Here is a 25,527-nt window from a genome sequence, read left to right on the forward strand (position 1 = left end):
TATTTCTAAGTACCTCTAATTCTGTTGTATCAAGATTAGCTTTTTTGGAGTACTTAAGGAAGTCCTGCAAAGAAAAAGAAAGAACCATGAGTTGACATCTTCCATTAAAATTATATATGTGTATGCATATATACTGGACAGTCCTGATGATCAGAAACTGCTGATGATAATAAAATGTGCATTTATCTACCATCCCATTTTGGGACTTCTGGGAAGCCCTGATGTATAGCATATCAGAAATAAAATGCTTAGGTGAAGAAATCAAACAGTAAAAAGAAAGTGTGTTCCCTGACTGTCCTTCAATTGTTTTGCATATTTTACTGTGTTTTTGTTTTATATGGGAAAGTGCTTTAGGCTGTGTATTTTATGGTTGTAACCATATGTTATAAGGGAGGTAAGAAATCTAACAAAACCAAAACAAATATCATTTTATTCACTAAATGATAAATCCCCACAAAGGGCTCTGCTTTCTTTGAAATTGGCAAACAGAGGAAATGAAACATTTTCAGATCAGAATTAACACTAGTTATTTACTATTTCCTGATGCATACTTATGTAAACTACCTTAGCGGACACACAGTGCTCCAACAAAAACAAAGAACATTTGTGGGTACTTTCTGAGAAATGTCTGCCTATATCTATAAGATGCAAAGCAATCTATTTTTTTTAAGGGTTCCAAATGCTATACAGCAATAAAAACCCCAACCGAGAGCATTCAAAGTGCCTTACCTTTAGTAGCAATTGGTATTTCATAATTCTTTGCACTGGTTTTATCAGCAAGTCGGTGAGCTGAAGTCGGTGACCCAAACGTTGCTTCAGGTCCTAGTAGTAGTAAAATAAAAGTTCAGAGCACATCCTGTAACTCTCTCTTTTGAGAGACAGTATCACCAAGGAGGCTAGTTTTGACATCCACTCAAATACAGATTTCCCTTCAGGATTCCTAACAGCTTCCCTTAGATTAACTCTCTCATTTACTTAGCAAAAGGAACTGTCAAAAAAAGAAGAAGTTTGCTTTTCAGTAGGGCTCACGTCTTCCCTGACTTCATTCTACCCATATCCCAAAGAAATCTGTTGAGTCTCATCCCCTTTATCCTGTCTGGGCCTATCATCCCTCCTGTTAAAGGACGACAGTTATTCTTAGTTACACACAGCCAGACCATCTATGGATGCCAAACCTGGGGGGGCTTACATTTTAATAACCTGGGGGCTTAAACTTTAAAAGGAAAGGGAGATGATGGTGGCAGCAACCTCAGGCCAGCTTGGGAACAAGAAAGACTCACTTTGGCCCTACTGAATTTTCCAGGCTTTGATTGGCTGGCAAAAGAAGGGTGCATAAGTAAACTATTCCCTTGGATTGTCTGTTGGGCTAAAAGTAGTCTTCTATTTAACACCTGATGCTCAGTCAATACACAGGCATCATGTGTTCATACATATCTAGGGACCAACACCTATCCTTCCTTGTACCTTCAAACTGGCAGAATCAACACCATAAACAGAAATTTAGCCACATCTGAATAAGTAGTAGTCTCTATTACTCTTTGTTTAAACCAGTGTTTCCCCAAACTTAGGTCTCCAGCTGTTTTTGAACTACAGTTCCCATCATCCCCGACCACTAGTCCTGCTAGCTAGGGATGATGGGAGCACCATCCAAAAACAGTAAGAGACCCAAGCTTGGGAAACAATGGTTTAAACTTTCCCCCTCATTTGAATGTCTTTGGCTTGGTATGTGAAAGCAGCTAGTGATTTGAATTCAGGTTGCTATGACAACATCTTAACATCCACTTAAACGAGTCGATGTCACTCGGCTTCCTGATGTCTCACAAGTATTGTATGTAAAATCACAAAAAAAGATTCCATGCTGTAATTCACCTTGAAGCGGAATTTGATGTACAGAGTTATTAAACCCTAGAGCTAACTGGGGGTTGGGGGGGGAGAGAGTTTATTCATTTGGTAACAATAAACTAATTTCGATCTCAGCCACAGATCCTGAGAGAGATAATGTCTCAGAGACTGCAAATAACAAGAAATTTTGGAAAAGATTATGAGCGTTTTTCTTCTGCCCAGAAAGAGACAGCCAACCCCCTTCTCGGCACTTACCTCAAAAAAAGTATCAATGTATTCCGAGACAATATGCTCAGACTTTGGTTTGTTTTGGCAGTAAACTATGTACATGTGCAATCTTCTCTCCTGGAGCAGAGGGAAAAGAACAAGGATGTTGTATTTCATGAAAACGTAAAGCATACTTGGCACGGACCAGAACAGCACAGATCATTAGAACAAAAGCTACCATATTCTACAGGAATATAATGGTCCATATAAGATATTGCATTTTCCATACTGTCTCACCTACTCTCTTCCTTGCATATGCTCACAAGTGCTTGAATAAATCAAGTGTGCAACAGACTAGGTTTGGGGAACTTCTGGCTCTTCAGATGTTGCTGAACGACACTTCCCACCAGTCCAAGAAAGCATGGGCAATGCTCAGAGGTGATGGCCACTGCAGTTCAGCAACAGCAGGAGGTTGAGAGGTTCCCCATGACTGCCGTACACGAAAACAGCCAACGACGATAATTGCACCTTTTACACAATTAGCCTGCTGGTGGTCATATCTATGTTCGCCTCAAGTCTACACTTTGTGCCCAGAGACGTTTGGCAGAGGATTATGACCCACATTACTGTCAAGGCATATCCTCCCTGCTGCCCCCAAATTAATAAATCCATTTGTTATGCAGGCTTGTGCATGACAGCAGCTGCTCCAAAACTTTGTGCCCTCAGGGACTGCTTCCCACTGCCAAGGAACTGTCAGAGCCAGTCATGAACCCTCCTTATATTGCAAAGAATTCTGGAGTGTACTCTAAGGTTGTGGGCATTCTAGGGCACACGTTGAGTCAAAGCAAGGTCCAACACTTCTCTCTGGCTGTGTGCTCTGCAGGGCTAAAATGACAGCAATGTACAACTCCATCTTTCAGGAAGCGTGGCCACCATGGCCGATCTTCTTGAGGAGACTCCCACCCCCACCATGAGGAAATGTGTCATGGTCCAAATAAAGAAGTGAAGAAATAACCTCTGTTCTTTAAGAGCATGTTTCAGATTCGTTGTACATATGGAAAGCCAGAAAAGTCTGGCTAAGTAGAAAAATCAGGAAACGAAGTGAGAGTGTAACAGATTGCACGTTCTGTCACTGCCTACACATTTAAGAGAGAACGGAAGGCGTTAGTGCTGGAATTTGTTCTGTGCATAATTTCTTTATATCTCCCCCAAGTTTACTATTCCTGCCACTCTAACTAAGCATTTTGGAAGGCAAAGAAGCAAAGCAAAGTAAGTTCATGCATTTTTTAAAAAGGCACAGAATGGAGAATACATGGGTGAAGATATAAGGGCTGCTTGTATGAAGAAGAGGAGTTTGGATTTGATATCCCGCCTTTCACTCCCCTTCAGGAGTCTCAAAGCGGCTCACATTCTCCTTTCCCTTCCTCCCCCACAACAAACACTCTGTGAGGTGAGTGGGGCTGAGAGACTTCAAAGAAGTGTGACTGGCCCAAGGTCACCCAGCAGCTGCATGTGGAGGAGCGGAGACGCGAACCCGGTTCCCCAGATTACGAGACTACCGCTCTTAACCACTACACCACACTGGCTCTCAAATATGTATGTTGTCAAATATCCAGATCTATGATCGACGCAGCTTCTATATATGCAATGGAGAGGAGGAGCATACTTACATGTTTAACAAAAAGTGATCCCAATTTTTCTGGATCCTCAAGGCACTTCTCTAATTCTCCTAAAAAGAAACTGAGCAGTACAAAAATATATTTATTATTAGCCTCATTGTGGCAACAGACAACTGATTCAACAGCAGATAACAGTTTGGGTGCATTTCCTCTGTGGGAGGCATCCACTTTTGGAAATAGAACGGTTTGTGGAAGACGCATCAGTGGATTGGCTGAAGACACTTATGTCATTTGCCAGCAGCCATATCACATCGCCCCAGTGTTATGTCCAGCCCGGCAACTTCTTAAATGCTGCAAGAAATCCCAGGGTGCCCCTCTCAGCTTGGACACTGCTGAGTAAGTTCCCTTAAAATTTTAATTGCCTCAACCAACCACTTGGTTTGACTGTGTGGCTGGGACAATTCTGAGCCCAGGCAAAGAACATCTGGGGAAAGTGTAGAGTTTCTTCAAAATGAAAGTTAACAAGCAACAGCAAGGAAACTTTGCCTTAACTTGGGATTCCTCTGAATCAGAGCTCAACTAACACATACGCCATGTCCTCTTCATCACAGTGGCAAACAGCTGAGTAGTGAACACGGTGTGTAGAGTTGCAAGTCAATGCACTCATGTTACTTCCAAACTTGAGCAAAAGGCAAATTGCAAAATTATCTTTATCTAGGGATAAGGGACATTCCAGTGTAGATGAATCATGTTACATGAACCTGCACTAGCAGTTGAGGAACTGGCTCTAATCCAAGGTCTGTCTATTATGTGGTTGTCACCACTCGTTCGTAGAGATACTAAAGGGATAGAAGACACAGAAGGCCATTTGCGGGGCCCTAACAATGTTTGCAATGTAGGCCTTCCATCCACAGATTCTGCAGAGATAAATGAATCCGTTCAGAAATGTCTTGCAATAGTCCAAATAGTCCACCAGACAGTTATTCTTGTCTGTAGACTTTCCAAATATAAGACTCCCAGACACTAGGAGCAATTGCTGCTCAGATAGAACAGAACCAAAAGCTAAGATCTCATCTTATGGCAGACTCTGCACAATTGTGAAATGAAGGGATCTGAAACTTTCAGCTGAGACCATGTTCTTGAGCCACAAAGTTATATTAAATCAAGGGCATCCCTGTTATTAGAACAACTAGGACTAGGCTCCATCCTTAGGTACCAGACATGTCCAAATGTTAAGAAACAAACTGCAATATAGAGGTCAGACTTCCATCTGAAACAAGGCACAGCTAAACCACCTTAGTGCTGGAAATAACTGGCTTATAATTCCACCTGTGGCATGCTGTAAATTGGAAACTGCCCCCAAGTGGTAAAAACCAAATTAATTTCTTTCTACTGAAATAAACTGGGCACCAGATGCATATCCAGGAATGGCCTTCCAACAGTATCCGTTCATTACAAAAAGCACAAGTGAACAGGGCAACCTTTGCCTGGCACCTAATGGTGGATGCCTGGTTGAAAAAATACATAATTTGTGTGCCTCCAGGGAAAAGACCCCCTTATCCAGTAGTTCCCTGCCTGACACTTGGCAAAGAGTCTCTGAATGGCTGTCACATGAAAGATGGAGCAAGCTGGTTTTCTCCAGCTCCAGAGGATTAAGACCCGAACCAATGGATGCAAGTTACAAGAAAGGAGAGTCCAACGAAACATCAGGAAGACGTTTCTTGACAGTACGAGCTGCTTGACAATGGAACCGATTCCCATGAGAGGTGGTGGACTCTCCTTCGCTGGAGATATTTAAGCAGAGGTTGGATGGCCCCCTGTCATTTATGATCTAGTTGAGATTCCTGCATTGCAGGGGGTTGGGCTAGGTGATCCTCGGGGTCCCTTCCAACTCTACAATTCTATGGTTCCATGTCAATCTTTACAACGTGCTCAACTGAATTTTTCCAGTATAATATTTTTACGCTGCTTGGGGTGGTTTTTGTCCACTTCTTCAGCTGGTTATGCGAGATGAGAACCAGAAAGAAAACCAGTTATGAACAAAAACAAAAACATACATACTCTCTGTGCCAGTCATATATTTGATGAATGTTGCCAAACACAATTTTGTCTTTCCCTTTCATGTCATCCGGAACACCATCTTCTTTCATGAGTGCCATGTAACCCTGGAGTAAGTTAGTAAGAAAAATGGACATGAGCGCCGCTGTTCACCTTTTTATTACTTTTAACATTGCAGACTGCTGAGTATCATCTTGGGCCCTTTATCATTCTTCCCCCACCCCCCAAAATCCCCCTGCCGGCTGATGTGTTTTTAATAATATCTATCTATCTATCTATCTATCTATCTATCTATCTATCTATCTATCTAGCGGGGTGGCTGAAAGTACATACATGGAAAAATACGGTAGTTGTGAACTAGAATAATATACGCGCAGAACCAACAGCTACTTCCACGAGTGTATTTGCACACGTTCCAGCAACAGCTAACGATTCACTACACATACCATCCAGTTTATACAAACTGTTTTCTGTTTGGTCATGGACCCATGTATATTATTGCGTAGGGGGATTTAATAGCCTGAAACAAGCATTTGCGGGAGCAAGCAGATCCGCTAGTGCAAGGAATGCAAGCATACAAATTGTCTACTGTGCTATAAAGAGCCCGAAGAAGCCCTATATGTAGAGCAGCCCTGGTGTGGGCAACAATCTGCTCAATTAGGTTGCACGAATGAACGCAATTTGGAACACAGAAGCTGGGGTACTCAATGCAATTTGTAACTCAGCCTAGAGAGCCCTGCGATCCCACACTTCTGATTCTTTCCAGATCATAAATTCAGGACAACAGAAGCAGCAACTCAAAGCAATCTAATTGAATCCATTTTTAAAGTACATCTATTGTACTTGTTTAATTTGCTGCCACGTTCAGAAGTTGTTCCTAAATCTATTAAGAGGCCTGTTTATTAAAAGGTGTTCCAGCTGTCCGTTCTAAAACTGAAATACTGCCAGCCATTCCATTGCCTGCATTCCTGCACAAGGGCTGAACAGGCCCCTTCGCGGCAAATATATTACCAAGCCGGCCTTAAAGATTCAACAGCTTATTTTACAGAAGAGCCAAGAAACAGCAGGCGGTCCTGATCTCGTGCTGGAATGGAAACTAATTACAGCCAGGATTCAGAATTTACATTTTCAGCTGTCCATATGCAGTTAAGTTGGCAGCTTGTAAAAAGCGCCTTCTCAAAGATATTTTACATAGGGAATTATTGCTAGTTCATCAATAACACTGGAAACTGTTGTCTAGTAATTACAAATCTTAACCTAGTTCATAACTAGCTAAAAAGGGACTAATATAACAGGTGACAAAGTAGATTTCTCCAAGCATTGCTGATAGCATCCTCCAAAGGTGTTTGATGGAGAGGAATTGCGCTTTCCTCTTTACCCTTCTGAAGTTTGTGTTTCTGATCGGACTGTAAGCAGCACAACTGATTTTAAAAAGACATACCTCTACTACGTAACCAAGATCTCTCACATAATCTCTCTCCGTCTCCACTAATTCCTGTAGAACATAGCTGCAAAGTTATGAAAAGTGAGAATAGTTAAGGGTGGCGTTTTGCGATATGAACAATTTCTATGCATGCAAATAATGTGACAGCAGTAGGGAATACTGTGGTAAAAGATGGTGTGACTAAGCAACATGAGATTTTTTAAAAAAAATATCTATTTCAAGAATAGTTAAAAAGTACTAATGTTCCTCATACTGAAATTTGAAGTGTACATGCCAAGTGGATTTAATATAATCAACATTCCACAAAGTGGCACCGTTAAAGGCCTTACTGGTTGTTGCAGCTACCATTTGTGAGAACTGAAGAGCCCCCCAAGTAAACATTTTATGTTTCTGAGACTCTCAACTTTCCTGCTAAGTTTTTAAAAGCATTACAAGCACAAGACTGGGGGCTAATGTGCTAGATAGGGGAAATTATTGCAATTTAGCTGGCTTTCTAGCAAAATCCTCCAACAGTTGAAATAATCCAAGTCGTAACTCGCTGAACAAAAGTGGTAAAAACTAATGTCTACAATAACACAGATTTTACAACACAGAAGGCAAAGGACAGACGCTCTTCTTAAGCATATAAGGGAAAGGGATTGGTGGGCAAGTCTTACTGTCGCCTTTTTAAAGAGCTGGACTTCCGCTCTTCCATCTCATCTATGGGCGAAGAGGAGGAGAGAAGTGAGTTGTCTGAAGGATTGAATGATGGGCTGCTGCTGTCTCCCTGGTCCACCATCAGTGAGCTTGGACGATCCTCCAGAGCCTAAGAGGAAAACGATAAACAAGTGAGATTGGGGCAACACCATCAGGACAATCTATTTCACATACGCATGCTGTACTTTTATCTATTTTAAGAACATGTTGATCATTTATTATTCTAACACCTTTGTCAACTGTGTAAGGGTATTCACAACTCTCTCCTTCCCTGGTGCAATTAAACAGTGGCAAGATGTGTTGCAATGTGTGTGGCCATTTGCAGGCACCAGAGGTTCTCCTGCAGCCCTCCTTGCTGCACCCAGCAAGCAGTTTCCTTTTAGGTCCACACTAACATAGGCCAACCCTTGCCTAAGTCCAGGGTTCTAGGAAGGGGCCTGATACCAGCAATCAAAGCTGAAGCCTGGATAAATGAAACAAGTTCCTTATCTTGTGAAGCGTACTACCACAATAAGTGGCGACGGCCGTTAGCTTAGGTGACTGTAATCTGGATTGGCTCTCAGAGCTAAATGAATCTTCATGTTCAGAAGTAGTGTACCACTGAATACCAAATACTTGGACACAAAACAACAGGGGAGACTTCTGGTTTGATTCCCCAGTATGGCTCTTAGAGCCACATGTTTTGATAGGATGCCATGCTGCTCTAAACAGGGATAATAATAATAATAATAATAATAATAAAAAAAAAAAAAATAAAAAACTTTATTTTTACCTTGCCCATCTGGCTGGGTTTCCCCAGCCACTCTGGGCAGCTTCCAACAAAATATTTAAAATACAATAAAACATCAGACATTAAAAACTTCCCTAAACAGGGCTGCCTTCAGATGACTTCTAAAAGTCAGGTAGTTGTTTATTTCCTTGACATCTGACGGGAGGGTGTTCCACAGGGCAGGCACCACATCGAGAAGGCCTTCTGCTTAGTTCCCTGTAACTTCACTTCTCACAGTGAGGGAACCGCCAAAACGCCCTCAGAGCTGGACCTCAGCTGGGGAATCCATAGTTTTCCGCATATTGTGGGACTCCTGCTCTCATCAGTCCCAGCTAATATGGTTGGGGATGATGAGAGTTGTGGTCCAACAACGTATTGAGGGCCTCTAGGGTTCCCCCAAAAGGAAGGAAAACATGCCACCCAACAAATCAGACTCACCATTTTACTCTTCACAAGCTCCTCTATCGCACTGACAAGTTCGGCTGCGCTGGGAGTCTCTGAGCTGGTAGGACGTACCAATAACCGGGAAGATGTCTGCACAATGGGGTGAAAAGCAGGAGAAGAGGCATCCCCAATATCAATTTAAGGCTATACACACTATCAATATTTGTCCCCGAGGCATCTTGCTAATGAACAAAATGCCTCTCTTTCCACTTCTATTTTTTTAAAAAAACCCTCTATTTGACACAAGCACCAAAGGAAGTTTTAAATAAACTCTGGTATTGACAAACATTAATCTGCCTGTGTCCATTTAATGCTTTTATAATACCGGGATAGGCTCTCATAATGCTCCGTTTGCAGCTGGATGACTGGGAATATTTTTTTGGATAGCCTTGATCTTTTTCTTTCTGTAGAACCTATCAAAGCTACTACGCAAAGCCAATTCCGGATGTACTGAATTATCTAAGGATCCTTTCCCACCCCTCCCAATTCAACTCACATTATAAAGCCACAGGGAAAAGAAATGCAACGAGTGAACAGAACAATAAATCAACTGTAGAGTAGGCTAAGACTACTAAACAAGGAGCCAATTGATGATTCTAAAAGGGAGCAGGGTCATTTTGCTCACCATTCCTTGTGCCATCCATCTCCCCCAAAGGTAAGTGCAGAGTCTAGAAGATCTCTGTCCTCAAAAGCTACAAGATGCCAATTTATGGCTGCAACTGAGGATAAAAGGTGTTGACAGCAAAAGGATATTGGGAGGGTTGGTGGCCACTGGATTTGGCTTTCAGTAATTAGCAAACATGCAAGCCTGTTTGCAGATTACATGTACCATTAAGTAACTGGAAGCTAAACAAGGCATAATAATATGAACCTCACTTCATATTACAAGGACCAGCAGGGATGCACAGCATGCAAAACACAGGTTACGTTGCTCTTCACCACTGGACGGACATGTTAAACCAACAGGTACAATGCTTCAGAACACGGAACTCTGTTCAACCTCATCTATGGGAGCAGAAAGATTAGCTCCCATAATTTAAAGAATACTAATAATAATATGCGAATTTCATGTGCTGTAGAGTTGGCTTCGATGAGACAGGGGATACTGGGAGCAGGGCAAATGCGAGAACACACAAGGAACTCTAAATGGAGAGGTAGGGAAACTGAGCCAAAGCAGAGACAGAACATAAATCAACATAATGCTAAAGGAAGAGTAAAAAGAAAAGAAAGAAAAGAAACAAAGGAAAACAAAAACAAAAAAAGGTTAGTTATACAGTAATATAGCAGCTCTCTTAGCAATTCTATCCAAAACAAGAAGAAAACTCAGAAGCTACAATTTAAGCACAACTCATGATGATGTATGGCACCGCCAAATGGAAAACTGAAGAATCTTTGAGATCCTGTGATGGAAGTGGTTGTTATTTAGTGACACCGAATTAAGTGCTAGTGGCTGGACAGGGATGTCACCTGAGCAAGTTTAAAGGGACAGGGAAATAGAGGCAGCCATTGTTGTTGTTGTATCCTTCCTTTCTGCTCACTGTAACTGGGTAAACCTTGGATGTGTATCAGAATGGCAATTCTTTCACAATGACTGACTTGAAATGCAAATCAGGAGATACCTTCTTTTTTTAAAAAAAAGCAATTAACAGCTTGGTTGTGTAGCACCAAAACACTGGAGAAGAATTAATTCCCACAGGAATACCATCATAAAATGGAAGGTGCATACTTACTTGTGAATTGTCTTTTTAATGGCTACATATTACAACAAAACATGCACATATGCCTTGCAGCCCACTACAGCTTGAGACTGGAGTATGCCCATTCCTGCCCGGATGAAATTTGCTATATATCACTATGTTGTTGTTTTTTATTTCCTTCAGGGATTTCCCCCCACATCAGCTTGGCTGCCAAGGCACCCTCACAAGTTGTAGAGAATTCTGGGAAATGTTCCTGAGTATACAAGGCAGTGCATAAGATACACTGGTGAAGCCTGTGGGCCTCACCATAGCTGCATGAGAACGGAGATTTGACTTCCTCAGAACATGACCAAAACTGCTATGTAGCTACGCATGCATTACAGGAGAAGATCAGTACTGTACTTGCAAAGAAGCCTTTTTCCAGAGAGCTTGTTCGCCATTACTGATCTTCTACTTGAGAAATGCCTACATGACGTTTCCAAGGAATCCCAGAATTCCCTGGAACACAGCTTGAAACCATGGCCCTAAGGAGTTCAAACTAAGGGATGGTACAAACATTACTAAAGTAGGAGAAGAAGAAGCTCAAGCAACTTGAACGCTGTCAGGTACTGAAGGTGGAGCTGAGATAATTGTTAATTTCGCCTGTTGCCTGACTGGAATCTGAAGAGGAAAACCTTGCCTCTAGGCCTAGTTGTGAGAACTGATCCAGAGATTGTGGGAATTATAAATAATCCTTGTGGTAGAGGCATTCTTGGTTGCTTTAGTCCGAATGGCAGGTTATGTTGAATTCCTAATCATTGTAAGAAACTAGAGGATAAGAACCTGAGAACTGGACAGGTTACCACAGTTATACTCTTATCTCAGACCTTGCAACAAAGCTGCAATAAAGAAATATGTGACTGCCAGACCTGCTTGTTTTTGTTTTACCCTGTCAGGTCAGGGCGAAAAATATTAAGGAAATGGGGGAAATGCTTCATGGTCAACCTATTGAACATGGAGAGAAAGAGAAAGATTCTCTGTAATCTTATCCCCTTTTACTAGTTTTTCCCATATTTAGTATTATTTTTTCCAAATGGGACAGAGCAAAATATTTATAATGCAACAGCTTTTTTGTACCTAATAAATGAGATTTCAGGTGTAATTACTGAGCCCAAATCTCAATTTGTTAAGTGCAAGAAGTTGCATACATAATAGGTGGTTTCTGCCCTGCAAAGGGAGATGAAAACTCAGTCAAACCTAGTTGCCTGAATATGTCAACTAGAGCTTGCCACATTTTGGTGTGGGGGTGGGGGTTAAAAAATCCAATCAGAATGAAATTACACAAGTTCCCTTTAAATCACTATGGGGGGGGGATGGGATGTGATTCATTTGCGCCTCTGACGATTTAGCTAGGGACATAGCAATTCAAGGTGGGTTTATGACACAATGAGAGTTCTTGGTTGTGAGGGTAACGAGGGGAGGTGAATAAATTGCACGGAGGCAGGAAGAGGCCAGCCTCTTACCCTAAGCTACTTTTCAATGAACTTTCTGTGTTCCTGGCTCCGGTGAGACAGAGAACAACTGTTTAGCAGGCCTACGAAAGATGGCATTTCAGGTTAAAAGACTGGCGCAAGTGTGTTTAGGAGTGGGGTATCAAGAGTCACAAAACAGTATCAGTGTTGGCGATCGAAGGGTTAATGATAAAGCCCACATTAGATTCTAGCCTCAGTTCAGATGGTTGCCCATCTGACGACGAAGGAGGAGCGATTCCCTCAGCCGTCCTCTGTGCAATGATGTCAGCTATGAACTGGGTGCTTCACATCAACACCCAATCACACCAACACCCGGTATGCGAGACTTCTGTTGAGTGGGAACAAACCACACGTACGATTATGAGTCAGCATGAGTGTGGGTGTCAGTTTGGAGCACCCTGTGATATAACTGCGTGTGTAAATATGAGCGTGCACGCAGGTTTTGGGCCACTCCTGCACCATAAAAAGGCCTGGGTAAGTGTTTTAACAGAATGGAAAAGCCATTTGGCACAATAAACAGTGATTAGAACTCTTAATATTGCCTTATACGTATGTCAATCATCTAAGTGGTGTCTACCCAACTAGGAAAGCAGATGAGGTGAAAAAAAAAGTAAAGGAAGTTTTGAGATGCATTTCTAAACCCCGTGCTGCTTTTTTCTGCGATTCTGTGACATGGATAGCCAATCACAAAGCTCACATGGTGTCCATCAAGCATCATGCATGTATTTTTCTCACCATATTCTAAGAGAATGTGTGAGCAATGACTGGGCCAAGGCGGAAGCCCTATTTGCCCCGTAGCAAAACACAAGCATGCAACTGATGGTGGGTTTTATATTCTGGCATTTGTACTGGTGCACAGAGAAGTCCTGTGAGAAAAAAAATCCCTTTAAAAAGTAGTTGACACTTGCACCCTCTAGCACTGTCAAGTTTATACGACACATGGGACTCCAGAATGGAGAAATGTGGAGGAATGGGTGGAAATTAACTTTTAATGGTTTGTCAAATTACTTTCCAGACCTTTAGGACTGTTCAGGTGCTGCTTCCTTCTTCACGCTGCTATGTATGGCGACACTGAGACAACGTCTCTGGCTCATGCATATTCTTCCCCAGTCCTCTCACAGCATGCAGAACATGGCTCCAAAAAGACAGAAGTTCCTGTGTTTCTGATACAGTGGTATCTCGGTTTTTGAACGTCTCAGAAGTCAAACGTTTCAGTTTTTGAACGCCGAAAACCCAGAAGTAACTGCTTTGGTTTTCTAACACTTTTTGGAAGTTGAACGTATTGAGTTTTCCGTAAGTAAATGCTTCCAGAAGTAAATTCTTCAGTTTTCGAACATTTCATAAGTTAAACGGTCTTCTGGAACGGGTTACGTTAGAAAACCGAGGTACCACTGTATTCCAGATCTCCTCTAACACTTCCTATTTTAAAACCACCAGACAATACAAATGGTGAGGAGAGCAAGGGTCTAGATGGAAGCACATGAACCTTAAAGGTCTGTTCCAGACTTTCCCATGCACAGAGATGAGAAACAGAAGCAAAATCCTTTCCAAGGGTGACAAAATGATTTTAGGTGCTTTACATTTAGTACGAGAGCTAGCATCTCAGCCAAAAGCAGCAGGGCCTCCAATGCTATGGAAGCTCTTAGCAGCTTCTGTGACATGGCATTCCTCAACTCACTGAATGGAGAAAGTTCTGGCCCAGGTAGGGCTCCTTCTGTTGGCTGGAGCCCTGTGATAGCATCTGGGTAGGGGCTCAAATGTTTAATGTGCAAAAGAATCAAACTTATTCTAAGGACAGGAGGAATTTGGGGTCTTCCTGTCCATCTTTAGGAACATTTCACTTTGGGTTCTACCATGCTTTTATACACTGTGGGAGTCAATTTTACTGAGCATGCAGGAAATTCCCACTGCTAGTCAGGATGTGGTTACCTTAACAATGATTAAGATCATCAAGAAAACCACAAGGGTGTGGAAGGGGGGGTAGGAAACCCCCAAATGCTGAAAACATCTGCTTTGCCCAAAATGGTGGCTTGTTGCCAAGAAAGCGTAGCCATGATCTCACATAAAAAAATACCCCGCCCCTCAAAAAAGGAAGAAGAAAATATTAAAAAGCAAAGTCACTGGTTTTTCAAAAGTGCATTTGGAAAGTAAGTATTTGGTGCAGAACTAAGTCCGTGAGAATACACAACAAAATCTGTATTTTCGAAAAGTTAGGTGTGAATCATACATTTTTGTTTATGTCAGAAGGCATAAATTATGCCGAGTGGGTGTGTTTTTCAAAAATCCAAACGATAAGCCTGAAAGCAGCAGAACGTCGAGTGAAATGCAACATGTGAAGAATCCAGGTTGCTTGGCAAAACTTTGCGCTGACAAAGCCTTCCAATTTGAGATGAACGAAGGACAAAGGCAGACAAACAATCCAAAAAGATGGAAGGAACCTCCGCATGCCACAGTGATGGAGGGGTCAGATGCAGGAATGAGAACAGCTAGGCAGGATGATGTTCTGAAGGTCTAGGGAGGCACACCCCACCAACTCTTTCCCCAGACCTTCAGAAGATCAATGACAATGTTCCTCTTCAGGGAGGCCTTTGAGAAACAGGACTGATGTTGCTCTACTCTGCGCTGTGGGTCTGGCTTGCTGTTTTATTGTTTTTAACTGTGTAGACTTCAAACTTTTGTGGCGCAGGGATTTTATTACCACCACCCCACCCCCACACAGGCTTCTGGATATGAACCACCTACTACTCTCTTCCTGGTCTGTTCATAGGGAGCCCATACTGCTCTGCAAAATGTTCGGGTTTGACATGACACACTGCACGTCGAACAGCTTTGATTACCAAACACAAATCATTTCAGTCAAACCATTCTGCCACGGGATCTCCCTCCTTTCATTTATTTACCTTGTCATCCTGCGAATCTGGCTGGAGTAGACTGTGTTGCTGGATTGCCATTGGAGGGGGAAGTGGAACAGCATCAGCCCCTTCTTCACCTTCCTCCTCTCCACAACTCTGCATGCCTGACGAGGATGATTTGGAGAGCGTGCCACTGCTCAAACCCTCATTACGCCCTCTCTACAAATGTAACGTTAACAGTACTTAGCATTTATATAATGTTTCAGAATATGGAAATTACTTCATAGAGCCTCATCTTCTGACAGCAGTCTTATAATGTCTGAAGGCCAGCATTTCTGGTACATAGCCCAGTCTCTTACACACTGTCTCATCTCCCTTTCTAATATGCCATGAAAATTATCAAATCCGAGAGAACTCTATAGACCCCATCGCTATTCATATATCCTTTGGGAGAGTTCAGCTCATTTTAACCTTCTGGTGGAAGAAGACAAGCCTCCCCAAAATGTGCTTTTAAGAAACATGCCAATTGACAGTAAAACCTGCAATGGCAGCAGTACTGATAACAAATGAGAATTTTAACTGGAAACCCAATCATACAAAATAGAATGGAAGTTCACTCTGTTACTGAATTTGGATTGTGAAGAGGCGTTTGATGTCCTTAAAACAACAACAACCATATGTTGGTTCAAAATCAAGTGGGCTTGACTATGTCCTAGCTCAGACAAGCAAATAACCCACGGTTTATGTGCTATGGAAGAAGCCATGCCGAATCTTGGGCTCACACCCTCCTTTCCCTCCCTGGAGAATTTAAGCTTCCACTTTAAAACAAACCCACTGTATTTTCAAATTTTGATTATTTCATACTAGAGCAAACACCTGCTCCCTAGAATTCTTGACCTCAGCCTGGTTTATAGGAAGCCATTAAAACATGTACCTTTTTTGGAATCGTGGGACACTGTGTTTTAATAATAATAATAATTTTTTTTTTTATTTATATCCCGCCCTCCCCAGCCGAAGCCGGGCTTAAGAAACAGATAACTTTGCTCAAGCTGGGAGCATGAAGGAAGGGGGCAAGGAGGGCGTTTGAGCACAAACCTTGACCCCAGTTTCACAGGTCTTGGGTCATCAAACTGGGATCAGTATGTCTGAATTGGGCCAGAATGGTCGCGTCTGCGTACTGAAAGTACACTACAGACACATGCAAGTATGTCTTTTCAATATAGCAAAATTGGGCTCGTGCTTCCATGTTAAAACTACTAAGGGAGAAGGGGCTAAAACACGTATAGTAAACCTCAATCAGAGATCATATCTTGCTGGTACTTAAACTGTTAGCTAATGTTAGCTAACAGTTATTTTTTTACAATTGTCTGATTTAACTCTGCAGGATCAGAGTGCAATGTATCACATAGTATAGATCAAGACGGCAATCACAAAGCATAGATGTTTCTGAATAGTCAAGATGTCCCATGAGATTCCCTCTCTTTGCAGTGAAACATAGTGAAGAGAAATGAGGCAACACATTTTGAGGAATGGAAACAGCCAGATGTGGCTGTTTATGGAAGAGTGCCATGGAAGACTTAGAAAACAAACTGTTTGTTAAGGATTCTGGCAGCCACGGAAAACAAGGAAGTATCTCTCTGGTCATAAAGAAAAAACCAGACCCAGGCAGTGGTGCTTCTCCCAGTGTGGCCAAGAACAAAACAAAAAGTACCAGGGATGCTGTAAGGTAAAGGTAAAGGGACCCCTGACCATTAGGTCCAGTCGTGACTGACTCTGGGGTTGCGGCGCTCATCTCGCTTTATTGGCCAAGGGAGCCGGCGTACAGCTTCCGGGTCATGTGGCCAGCATGACTAAGCCCCTTCTGGCGAACCAGAGCAGCGCACAGATACGCCGTGTACCGTCCCGCTACAGTGGTACCTATTTATCTACTTGCACTTTGACGTGCTTTCGAACTGCTAGGTTGGCAGGAGCAGTTGACCAAGCAACGGGAGCCCACCCCGTCGCGGGGATTCGAACCGCCGACCTTCTGATCGGCAACTCCTAGGCTCTGTGGTTTAACCCACAGCGCCACCCGCGTCCCTACCAGGATGCTGTAGGTAGGGCCAAAAAATAATAATACCTGAATCAACACTCCTATTTCAACTGAGTGTACCTATATAATATTGAAAGAAAAACTTGGAAAACACACACCTCTTCAATAGTTTCATCTTGTGGTGTAGCAGCACTGTCATCGGAGTCCTTCTGAGAGCCAGTATCAGCGCTTTTGCGAACTTCGCCTCTCTTCTTATGCTTGTGGGCCAGTTTCTTGACATGCCCATCTGCCTTTCCGCTGCTAAGTCGCCTCACTGGGCTGGTGAGCCATTTCCTCAGGGTGTTACCCGGGCGCTTTGGACCTGGGGAACTCTGTGCCCCAATCATATGGGGCTGGAGCGATGTTACCGACGCAGGAGGGCTGGCATCATTGCTGGAAACGGAAAGAGAATCTGAAACAGAGAAGGGAATGGAATGATCAATGGAAGATCTATCAGCAACCACGCCCATTGGGTAGACTTGACTTCATGTGAGGAATGGCGAGAGCCACGGGTAACAAATTCAACGTCGAAGCCGCTTTCTGGAATTTATCCAAATGCAAGGAAACTGGCGTGAACTCAACCTTGGTCATTGCGGAACACCATATTGTTACTTGCCGTTGTATGCATGGATCAGACACAAGACTCAGTTGTAGGCACTATGATATGTCAGCGGTTGTACAGAGGGTTCCCTGCTGCAACCATGTGAGCCAGCTGGATTGCAGGGGGGGGGGGGGGGTTCCACGCCAGTACTGCTGGCTCCCAGGTAGATATAATGTCAGTGTGGGGACTCTGTACAACACTGACCCAGCCTGAGTGGCTGGAGGTGGTAATATTGTGACATGAACTCCACCCAAGCACAACCCGGAACCTTGCTGTAACAAACAGCGCATGCATATAAACTGGCATTACTAGTAGCTGATATTGATTAGCCAAGTTTCTCTCCCCTCCACCCCACAAAAAATGCAAGCTATATTTCTCCTTTTCCTTTTGCACAGTTCTTTTCTAATTCTAGCATCAGGCAGGCTCTCACCCTATGCTTTTTAGATTCCTGCTAAAACCCTTCTTTGTTGGTTTCAACAAGGCTACCCAGACACATAATTTAGTTTATATATGCTTTGCCTTAGTATTTGACAATCGTGATTTTCAATGAATATTGGTATGTAAACTTAAGTGTACAGTGGTACCTCAGGTTACAAACACCATGGGTTACAAAGACTTTGGGTTACAGACCGGAAATAGTACCTTGGGTTAAGAACTTTACCTCAGGATGAGAACAGAAATCGCACGGCGGCGGCAGCGGGAGGCCCCATTATCTAAAGTGGTACCTCAGGTTAAGAACAGTTTCAGGTTAAGAACGGACCAGAGGTACCACTGTATTCTACATGGGGTGAAAATAATGCTGTACACTGGATTGGGACAGATGTGCAACCAACCCCCAAAATGCCTAGTATCTGAATTACAAGTTACAGGGATAAAAACACTACCTTATTTTAGGCCTCCTCGTTACTGAGGTCGTTAACCCAGGCCTGGGTTGCATTATGTTAGGCTGCTGGTTGGGGCTCACGCGACTGAATGCCTCTCTATTAAACCCTGCCCCGCAAAACCACAAAAACTTCCCTGGATCCGATTACCAGATGAGCTTTTTATACCTGTCACTTCCACATCGGGCACAAAATTGCTGCTGCTTTGTGTATTCTGCACTCAACAATTAAAATTCTGTACTCAGGACTCACACAACCTGGGCAAACTGAGCACAACTGCATAACTTATCTTACACAATCCGTTTTACACTTTCACAATTATTCTGAAATTATAAACTATGCAGCCCTTATCTTCACATTCATAAGGGGTAGAAGCTGCAAGGAGCGGGGAGACGCTCCCTTTCCTACGGAACTGAATTGCACGCCAATATTGCGTTCTATGAGTTTTTATTCATTGCTGTATTAATTTTGCCCTCACCAAACAACTGTAGGCATATTGTGCATGTAGCAAAAAACAAACAATAACTCTGAAGTAAAACATATAGAACATTAAAGGTAAACGTAAAGGTACCCCTGCCCGTACGGGCCAGTCTTGACAGACTCTAGGGTTGTGCGCTCATCTCACTCTATAAGCTGGGAGCCAGCGCTGTCCGCAGACACTTCCGGGTCACGTGGCCAGCGTGACAAGCTGCATCTGGCAAGCCAGCGCAGCACACGGAACACCGTTTACCTTCCCGCTGGTAAGCGGTCCCTATTTATCTACTTGCACCCGGGGGTGCTTTCGAACTGCTAGGTTGGCAGGCGCTGGGACCGAACGACGGGAGCGCACCCCGCCATGGGGATTCGAACCGCCGACCATGCGGTCGGCAAGTCCTAGGCGCTGAGGTTTTACCCACAGCGCCACCCGCGTCCCTTATAGAACATTACACAGACATAAAACCTCAAAAACAGTCTAAAAAGTAGTGGGTGGACAAAAACCAGTAATATCCCTTCAGGACCTAATCTCATCTCTGCCTAAAGGCCTGGACTAAGACATCTTCACATGTCAAAGGGATGTCAGCAGGGAGCAATTTAGCACACAGAGTCCTAATACTGCTTGAGGGAATTATCTCTCTCTTTTTGCATGTGTGGGTGTGTGGATAGTGGTGTTAGATTATATTGTAAAAAAAATGCCCCTCAGTTATTATATAAAACTTGCTAAGAAACCGATTAACTGTGTCTGCGTCCATTTTAATGTCCTGTGAATTTTTAAGAAGATGTCCACCCACTAGTCTCCCAGATCTTCCATTAACAAGATGATAAATATTTATCCCGCTTGTTAAGTCTATGAAAGTAACTCGCATTTCTCCAAGGCTAGTCAAGGGTATTGTCCAAGTTCATAAAACTAATCATAAATACAGACACCAGATGAGCCTTTGGGACTCGCTGTTATCAAATATCTCAAGGGTGCACTTTTGTTTAGACTAGCCACAAACCCTCCAAGGGATAATTTACTACATTCTCCACAAGCTCGAAGTACAGCTCCATATGTACCTCTGCTAATGGAGGTTGGAGTTCAGGCAAAGTCCATTTGATACAACAAAACAAAGGAACTGAAGAGAAAGCAGAATAGTTAAGCTAGAACAAAAGATGGAAATCAAAATTTTACAGCCAAGTACTCATTCTAAACCCAAAGCAAAGGACTCAGACCTTGCTCATCTGTATGACAATTTATGTGGGTAACGTTCAAGGAATCGCTCCTAAAGCCAAAATCACATATAGTCAAAACTGATTGGGTTCAATGGTGGGTGGGATTGCCAAAGTCATTTTTCCGGGAATCCTACACCCTTTCTAGTTTTTTGCCATGCGTGTAAATGTGAATGCGGAGAAGTTAAATGCACTAAAGTTGCAGGCTCATTGTATGTGTGTAAAATCTCCTTAATCATGCCCTGTTGTTTGGTGAAAGAAAGGCATCTGCCTCAGATTTTCCTGTTGAGCTCCAGACAACTTAATAATATTTAAGACGCGGCCAGAGGCAACAAAAAAACCATTTCCTTCCATGAAACAGATATATTTAATTTTCCTCTGCCAAACAAAACACACATCCAAGTGCCCCTTTCTTTAACTGAAATGTGTGCTTCATATAGGGTAGAGCTGAGGCTTGCTACTACACAATTATGCTCGACTTTATGTCCACTTAGCATCAATACTGGGAGAGACAATTTGGTGTCCAGAGATGAAATACCTGCTTTCTAAATCTACCTGTGCAAAAGCACCTTCTCTCTCCCTTTCCTCCGTTTGCTATTTCCAGCATAATGTACAAAACTCCTCAGGTGGTATTCAACTTGGGTTCGCTGGACTGGTCATGTTGTGCGGATGCCTGATGATTGTCTTCCAAAGCAACTACTCTATTCCGAACTTAAAAATTGAAAGTGTAATGCTGGTGGTCAACAAAAGGTTTAAAAAATCTCTCTCAAGGCAAATCTTAAAAAATGTAGTCTAAGCACCGACACCTGGGAAACACTGGCTTGCGAGAGCTCCAGTTGGAGAACAGCTTTTACCAAAGGTGTCATGGGCTTTGAAGACACTCGAATTCAGGACGCAAGGGAGAAATGTGCTAAGAGGAAGGCACACTTGACAAATCCACACCGTGATCAACTCCTGCCCGGAAACCTATGTCCCCACTGTGGAAGGATGTGTGGATCCAGAATTGGCCTCCACAGTCACTTACAGACTCATTGTTAAAACTGTGTTTACGGAAGACAATCTTACTTGGCTACGAATGATCGCAGCAGCAGCAGCAGCAGCAGCAGCAGAAGAAGAAGAAGAAGAAGAAGAAGAAGACGATGACGACTTAGACCAGACACACTGGAATTAATGAATGCTCCACACTGTAACAATTTCTTGGAAGGCCTCACTAGCTTCTAGGTTTTTTTACTCCCCCAAAATGCTTTCTATGTAGTAATGCCATGCATTCATGTGACATATGTTTGTTTACGGACACATTTTATTATATACTTGTCAGAGAACAGGGCCGTAAATGTACTTCTCTGAGAAAAGTTTCCTATTATGCGACAGCAGCAGTCATCACCTTCAGCTAAGCACATGGATGACAAATTATGGAGATTTTTAAGAATACCTCTATGTAAGTCTGTACTTGTCTAAAGTCAGATAACCCTAAACATTACAATACCAGCAATCAAAATAATGAAACCATTACATTATTCATAGAAAGCTGCCCTTCTATTTCTGGTGCCTAAGGTAGTGAATCTACATTCCTGAGTGACTGACTAGTGGATTTGCCATTTTTTTCATGACAAAAAATAACAGAGTTTCAACAGGCTTTCTCAGATGAACAGAGCTAGACCCTGTTCCCAGTTCTTACTATTTAGACGACCAGCCAGCAGGGAGAAAAAATAATCAAATATCTGTATCAAAGAGTACAGATACAGGTACAAAAGGCTGTTCTGTTCTAGGTAATCAGTGGAAATGGCCACTGTGCCATTTTATGAAAAGGAAAAGGAATATTTTACTATGAATCACTATGTGGAAGCCCTTTCGTTTTCGCTGTTGACATAATGAGGATCATTTGTTCCTTTTTAACAGATATAGTCTTGCGAGTTGAGAGCATACGTTAAATAGAAGCAGAGGACTTGTGTCACTTTGCTGCCTCTAATACAACACGTTCGTGTGGAGTATCAGAAAAAAGCTGGACTGACACCAAGAAGGCTTTTCTGCTAGGAATCCTCCTCAGGGGCCTTTGCAAATCAAGATATCTGAGCTTAATCTAACACACACTGTTATGCTATGTGGTTTTAATCCTGCACTGACCTCCTTGGAGAAAGGGTGGGGTGTAAACGTAGGAAACTAAGCAGTAGACGATAAGTTCCATAATTATGAGAGCCGTGCATGTTCCTTGCTTGGTTTCAATGGGATTGAGCCCACAACTTAAAACAACACATTGTAACCAGACTATGCACACCACTGTAAAAGACTCTACTGGCCACAGGTTAACCTGTTTGGCAATATTACAATTCAACATCAAATTAGTTCCCCAAGGGCATGTTCCACTTGCCTGCCCTCCTGTCAATCAAGCCCACCTGTATGTTCTTGCATAGTAATATAGCTATTATAGTTTACAAAAAAGCATCTAGCATATTCTCAGGCCCCCATCTGTAACATGCAGAATGTTACTGGCAAACCTTACGTGACCATAGCAGAAATTACAGACAGCATATATAAAGTGCTTTGAAAATTCGTTTGTGTGTGTGTGTGTGTGTGTGTGTGTGTGATTAAGCACACAAGAAGTTCTGCATATAGATTACCTGTAGGGAAGGGAAACCAATGAAAGTTGTGGTTACAACCGAGTCCCTCACAGTCAAACTGTGTTGGAAAGAGTGTTGGAAAGAGTCCAGCTTGAAGTCATTTCCTTTCTTGTTGATATGGGAAACAGGCCATTTTTCAACTCATATGAAATTGCTCTTTTTCCGGTCAAGTCATAATAATACTAAATTGAAGGTTTGACTTGAACACCGGAGGTGTTTGCTTCTCTACCTCATTGCAGCATTTTCTCTCCTTCCCATGGTTACAGACACCTTTTGAATAGCTCAGTTGGTTAGAGCGAGGTGTTGATAGCGCCAAGGATGCAGGTTCGATCCCAGGTGGAACAGCTGCATATTCCTGCATTGCAGGTGGCTGAACTAGATGATTATCAGGGTCCCTTCCATGATTCTATGACAAAATGTGCTGTAGTAAATAGTGTGTTGTGATGGGCATAGAGACCTAGGTTAGAATCCTTGTTCATGTTCACTGTGTGGTCTTGGCCTCATCACTGTCTCTCAGCCTAACCTACCTTACAGACAAAATTGAGTATATGAGAGAGAAGGGGAGAAAGAGAATGAGAATGAGTATGGAAGCTGATGTGGCCTCCTTGAAGTAGAATTAAAGAATCCAATAAAATAAAGCAGCAAGCCATGATTTAAGCAGCACACAATTCTTATTGGGGCACGCCATGACTGGGGAATCTCATTAGTACAAGCTTATTCTATGTTTTTCTCCTGACGTAATGAGCTCGGTTGTGGCAAAACTTACTCACATCTGTACCCTACATATTCTAAAGGCTCAAGGACTGAGGCAGCGCCCCCTACGCATGCAGCATGCTGACAGATGGACAGTTTTCATTAGATCTTCCAGGGCCTATCATAATTTCCAGCCTACTTATAAAATGAAGCAGAGGTGAATACTGTGTATAATTTGAACAGCACAGTATTTCAATCTACAAAATAACTTTTATCTGAAGAAAAGGACACTAAAGACTGATCAAAAGCTATAATGAAATCTAACATATCCATGGCTATTAGCAAAGGTGGCTAAATTGATTTGCAGATATACTGTACCTCCGAGTACCAGATGCTGAGGTCAAACAAGAGATAGTCAAGTCCAGCTTAAGTGTTTCTCAGGCGTGTTAGAAAGGATACAACTGTTGTGCTAAGTGTATCTTTGGTATGGTCCTCCAAGCAAGGAAAATATTATGCCATAAGGTTCAACAAAAGCCCAAGGATAAAAGCTTTTTTTAAAAAAAAAGGGGGCCTTAATTTCAACTTAGCATTCCACTCAAGGCAGACATAAAAGCAGAAGTGTCCAATTCCTCCACGGTATGCTTTCTAAAAGCCAGATGTGACACATATGCTACTAGGGTTGTGTATCCCCTCGAGGCATAATTTATGGCCAACAGAGCACGCTATCAACATAAGAAGCATGGAGCACTCCACATGTCAATGGCCAAGGAAGGATAACTGAAGCTGGCAAATGGACGGGGAAGGTGCAACAACAAGGAAGGGCCATTTCACACATTACACAAAGCAAATCCTGGTTTGCTATTGTGACTAAACACAACCAAGAGTCATAACCAATATTGTTTCCTCAACTAGCATAGCCGTTTGATGCTCATTTCCCATCGTGTAACATTTTTGCTACACATTTTTAGTGGACGGTTCTTATGGACACTTAAAATATGGTGAATGAACAGATCTGACAGCTAAAAACCCAATCTGGTGCCCTCCAAATATTTTAGATCAGGGGTGGCCAACTTTCAAGAGACTGCGATCTACTTTCAGAATTAAAAACTGGCAGTGATCTACCCCTATTTTTGGGGGGTTCAGCTCAAAGTTGTTGAGCTTTCCTTAGGGAGGAGAAAAGCCCCATTTTTAGGGGTTAACTTTTTTTTGGGGGGGGGGGAGTTAAAGGCAAGGGTCAAAGGGGGTAAAGTCACTCACAAAAAGATTGCTATGGATCAAAACAGCTGCACAGAGAAAGCTCCCATCTTCCTTTCCAGAGATCATACAACAATGGAAGGCAGGGCAGGAGTCAGTTTTAGTGATGCTAAGGAAAAGGAACCAGAGATCGACCGCGATCTACCAAAACCTCTCGGGGATCTGCCAGTAGATTGCGACCGAACTGTTGGACATCCCTGTTTTAGACTACAGCTCCCATCAGCAGTGTTGGCTGGTGGAGAACATCTGTACTGCACGATCTAAGAGGAACCAACTCAGAGTCTGGTCTCCATTGCTTGGGAACAAGGGCAAGTGCAAAGGAAAACAGACTACTGCCCCCTGCTGGATCTCTGGCATGGTGCTCTGCATCTGAGTGTGAGCATTGCATTTGCCTGCTGACTGCCCTAAACCCGGAAACAGGCATTAACAGCATTCAACCTACATTTACCACCTTTGCCCTGCCCAACAGTGAAGCCAAGCAAGGACACAGTACAACTGGGCAAGGAGAATGGGAAAACCATACATGTTAATATGCTGTACAGTGACTGCCATGTCCCAAACATGTACTTTTATGAGTTCTTAAC

The 25,527-nt window shown here is 42.8% G+C and overlaps 1 protein-coding gene across 7 annotated transcripts in view; it reads right to left on the reverse strand.

Moving 5' to 3' along the window:
• Positions 1–25,527, reverse strand: part of TRIO (trio Rho guanine nucleotide exchange factor) — a 257,003-nt gene that overhangs the window by 26,410 nt on the left and 205,066 nt on the right. For 6 of the 7 annotated variants that reach the window (XR_014513332.1, XM_083449240.1, XM_083449242.1 and 3 more), the window contains exons 35-44: positions 17,330–17,622; positions 15,188–15,358; positions 9,074–9,169; positions 7,827–7,975; positions 7,168–7,234; positions 5,730–5,833; positions 3,720–3,789; positions 2,098–2,187; positions 730–822; positions 14–64 (exon numbers count right to left, since the gene is read on the reverse strand). Coding sequence is in view for 6 of the 7 variants with exons in the window: in XM_083449240.1 (XP_083305366.1) it covers positions 14–64; positions 730–822; positions 2,098–2,187; positions 3,720–3,789; positions 5,730–5,833; positions 7,168–7,234; positions 7,827–7,975; positions 9,074–9,169; positions 15,188–15,358; positions 17,330–17,622 (1,184 nt within the window). In the remaining variant the exon portion in view is untranslated. Of the gene's footprint in view, positions 1–13; positions 65–729; positions 823–2,097; positions 2,188–3,719; positions 3,790–5,729; positions 5,834–7,167; positions 7,235–7,826; positions 7,976–9,073; positions 9,170–9,201; positions 10,282–15,187; positions 15,359–17,329; positions 17,623–25,527 lie in introns of those variants that run through there. The other variant, XM_083449245.1, reaches the window with a different exon arrangement.

The sequence above is a fragment of the Podarcis tiliguerta genome (assembly GCF_965153285.1).
Source record: "Podarcis tiliguerta genome assembly, chromosome: 7".
Lineage (NCBI taxonomy): Eukaryota > Metazoa > Chordata > Lepidosauria > Squamata > Lacertidae > Podarcis > Podarcis tiliguerta.